The following is a 3,837-nucleotide window of genomic DNA, read 5'->3' as shown; positions in this document are numbered from 1 at the left end:
ATTTCCGTACGTCTTTTTCGAGCTAATCTTATATAAAACTAAAAAATTTTTGGTTTTTTGTTTCAAATCAAAAATTGGAGGAGAAATCTTTCCGGCCGCAAAATACGAAGAGGCTCCCTTTGCTGAGCTCTGGCGCCGCCATTTTGTAAAAAAAAATAAAAAAAATTGTAAACACACTTTAAAGAATGTACAATAAAGGCCTTTCAACCGATTTTGTATTCCATTCACTATATTCCCATAAAAAATTGTCAAAATTAGGCTGTTTTCTTCGGGCGCTACAGTGGTGTTATGCTAGGTCTACAATGTGAAGTCGTAAAGTCGTGAGTCGTAAGAATTGACCAATCACAATCGAATTTGAGGAGAATAATCGACTGTGATTGGTCAATTCTTACGACTCACGACTTTACGACTCGCATTGTAGACCTAGCATTACTCCTTAAGTTCAATCTTAAGATGTCATGAACCAATCACAGAGCCGTATTAGTGTCTTAGTCTTAAGACATTACTTAAGACGATCTTGAATCTATAAATACCGACCTATGTGCCAAGGCCCTTTAGTCCCGGTCTACAATTGTTCAATCATAGTAGAATTTGAGAAGAATAATTGACTGTGATTGGTCAATTCTTACGACTCACGACTTTACGACTCGCATTGTAGACCTAGCATAAAGCCAGCGGCACACGGAGCATGTTTTCCTGTTGGATTAATTGCTTCTCCTCAAATTCTCCTCAAATTCGATTGTGATTGGTCCATTTCCTACGACTCACGACTCGCATTGTAGACCCAGCATTACGGCTACGATCAACGTGACGCTACAAATGCTTCAAAGCATTTTTTGATTGGTTAATTCGTAAAATTCTTTTTTCTGATTGGTCAATCAACTGCTTCGAAGCATTTGTAGCGTCACGTTGACTGTAGCCTACTTCGCACATGCTGCGGGACCATCACTCTCGGTTGTGATTGGTGGCCGCGGTCAGCCAATCGGCAAGCAAGCCGCCGGATGCGCTTCTTTATTACTGGACTCTATTGCTATGTAGATAAAAGTTTGTGTCTATAACCTAAACGACGAGATTTGTGTAAACTTATCCATTATTCACGTTTAATAGTATCCGATATCAATATTTTATACCTAAAAAGTAAGATGAAGTAAATGAGAGATTGATATTCATAATTTGATAGTTTGCAGTATTTATCAAAGCCTATTTATCACGAATGTTAAATAATTACGTTCAATAATTATTACAGATGTAACGTGAGATTATTTATTTGAGGGTACTCGAAATCAATTACAAAAGCAATAGCTTTTATTTGAAGCAATAATATTTCTTGCTGTCGGTTGTCACAATTCGTTAAAAAATATGTCTGGAAAAGGGAAGCAAAGTTCTAAGAAAGCTGTCGTTAAAATACGTGAATCTGGGAAAACCGCACAATCTTCAACGACGAATTCTGATGTGAGCTCGGAGGTACCAGAGCCAACAACTTCTCAGTTTCTTCTAAAGACGGTTGACACCAGTCGAAATCTGCCAAGATACACCAGTATCTTAAAACGTACGGCAGAGGAAGGCATTGGCATGGAGGATCTCGATACACTACAACTAGAACTCGAGACACTTTTGTCAGCGGTTGTTGTACGCCATCGCACACTTCATGATGAGATCGCTAGTTTATTTTCGGCGGAAGAGCGCAGAGACAGAAGATCGAAAAGCGGTAAGAGTCTGTCGATACTTGACAAGAAAATACGTGAAGAGAAATTCAAACCAAAGGAAATCAACACCAAGAGTCAGTCGCCTTTGCACACAAAACTTTTTAAGCAGAAGACAGTAGGAAGTTCAGCCAGTCAAATAGTGCCAAACTTACATGAAATTTCAAGGATTGAAGGATCTAAGTCTGATGTACCAAAGCTGCTTTTATCGAAAAATGATACACCGAACAAGTTTTGGGCGTCAGTGGATCCCTATTGCACCGACATCATGCCTGATGATATTAAATTATTGGAGGAACTGATTGCTACACATGGGGACATAAGCGAATTCAAGAAGATTCCTTCTTTAGGCCGTCATTACAGCTTAATGTGGGCACATAACGATTTATTACAAGAGGAAGATGCAGCCAACCCAAACAGAGAAAAGAAGAAGAATCGTACAGATATGTCACACTTGATATCCAAAAGTGATAAAAAAGCTAATAGCATCGCAGGACCCCTTACTCAGAGACTGGTTTCTGCACTTCTAGAGGAGAATGTATATATCGCAAATAATAACATGGAGAACAAATTATTCCGAGATGGAGATCCGCCTGTCTTGAGAGATCTAACTATCCAGAATTCCATGAGCTTGGAATTACGAATGCATAAAGAACTGGTTGAGCAAGGTATCTTGGAACCCGATGCACAAAAAAAGAATCAAGAGGACGATGAAATTCTTGCAGAAATTAAAAGATGCCAACAAGAACTTTCTGCATTGTCTAATCATAATGTTACGCAGCTGAAGAGACTGTTAAATCTAGCTCAGGAGGAGAGCAAGCGGCAAGCATTAAAACGGAAAATTAGCGTTGCTGATAACGAGGTGATAGAACATTACAAAAAATTGACCTTGGCAAAACAGAGAAAAGTGCCATTAACAAGAAAGGATCATGAAAAAGCATGGGCATGCCTTCGAGAAAGGGAAACTCTCTTGGAACAATTAAATGTTGCCAAGTAGTTTGAAGATGAGTTAAACTATGTAATGATTATAAAAAAATATTTGTTGTGATTTTTGACACTATAAATATATGATAGTATTATAAATCGTGAATTTTCCTTATATTAAGAAATATATAGGTTTAGTATAAAAAAATCAGTGCGTAACTCCATGTACTACTATATATTGTGATCAAAATTAATTTGTGCAGCGTGAATATAGAGTTTAGAATTCAATAATATTACTCATCAAAGTTGAGTGTATATTTTTTTTGGCATGTATGTTGCGCGATTAATTTTTATTTCTAATACTGAGAGAATTCCAACAATAGTTTATTTCTAATACTAAGAGAAGTTCCAACAATTTGATATAAATATAAGAGATTCCTTTTCACTAAAAAGTTATGTTATCATGCAGCTAATTTACATTATTTGTTTAAAGTTGTATAATTACTAAATAATATAAAAATTTTGATTTTTTAAAACAATTTTGCAGTTTTATCTTTTATTAAAAGAGATATAGACTACGTTTACACGACCTGATTTACAATAACATCGATGTTATAACTTCGGCGTAAATTTGGCCGTGTAAACGTAGTCATATTAATTTTCATCGATATTCTCTCATTATCAATATCTTCTTCTAATGTAAATAAATTTTTATAGCATAGTTTGTAATATAGAACTTATAAATAAAATATTAGTGTAAATGTTCGCATAAATATATACATATTAAAAATTTATTTCTAAAATTTACGTACGTGTGTATGTATATCAAATTTAAAGCTGCAAAAAATATAAAAATTGAAGTAAATTATTTTTGTCTTAAACACGCACAAAACCTGACATAAAAAGAAATTGTGACTTATTTTATGTCACTTATGACTTTAATTCAATAACATACTAATTTTTTTGTTCACAATTCGTTAAAAATGATTTCTTTTGTTATTATGATACGAGGGTCGGTACGAAAGTAATACCTCCTAATTTTTTTCTCAGAAAATTTTATTCCTGGAACTTTGATGTTTACATGAGTTTAATCTTACATTTTTATGGTGCACATTTATTATTTTTCCACATAATCACCATCTCTTTCTATACACTTTTAAGCGGGGAGCACACACTTCGGCACAACGCATAATGCGTAAGCATAAGAAAA

General features: G+C 34.8%; 1 protein-coding gene across 1 annotated transcript; it reads left to right on the top strand.

The window, feature by feature from the left end:
• The first annotated feature begins 1,033 nt into the window (after nt 1–1,033).
• LOC112456250 (transcriptional adapter 3-B) lies at nt 1,034–3,389 on the top strand. Its single transcript, XM_025018658.1, has 2 exons — nt 1,034–1,137; nt 1,247–3,389. The coding sequence occupies exon 2, from the start codon at nt 1,360–1,362 to the stop codon at nt 2,698–2,700; it is 1,341 nt and encodes a 446-aa protein (XP_024874426.1). The 5' UTR covers nt 1,034–1,137; nt 1,247–1,359; the 3' UTR covers nt 2,701–3,389.
• The last annotated feature ends 448 nt before the right edge of the window (nt 3,390–3,837 follow it).

Source organism: Temnothorax curvispinosus, unplaced genomic scaffold (assembly GCF_003070985.1).
Source record: "Temnothorax curvispinosus isolate PA1 unplaced genomic scaffold, ASM307098v1 QBEX01006705.1, whole genome shotgun sequence".
Classification (NCBI taxonomy): Eukaryota; Metazoa; Arthropoda; class Insecta; order Hymenoptera; family Formicidae; genus Temnothorax; species Temnothorax curvispinosus.
The sequence above is the reverse complement of the archived record's forward strand: the minus strand, read 5'-3'. Positions and strand labels throughout refer to the sequence as shown.

Coding starts and splice junctions, on each gene's coding strand:
- LOC112456250 (XM_025018658.1), top strand. CDS start 1,360: ATGTCTGGAAAAGGGAAGCAAAGTTCTAAGAAAGCTGTCGTTAAAATA.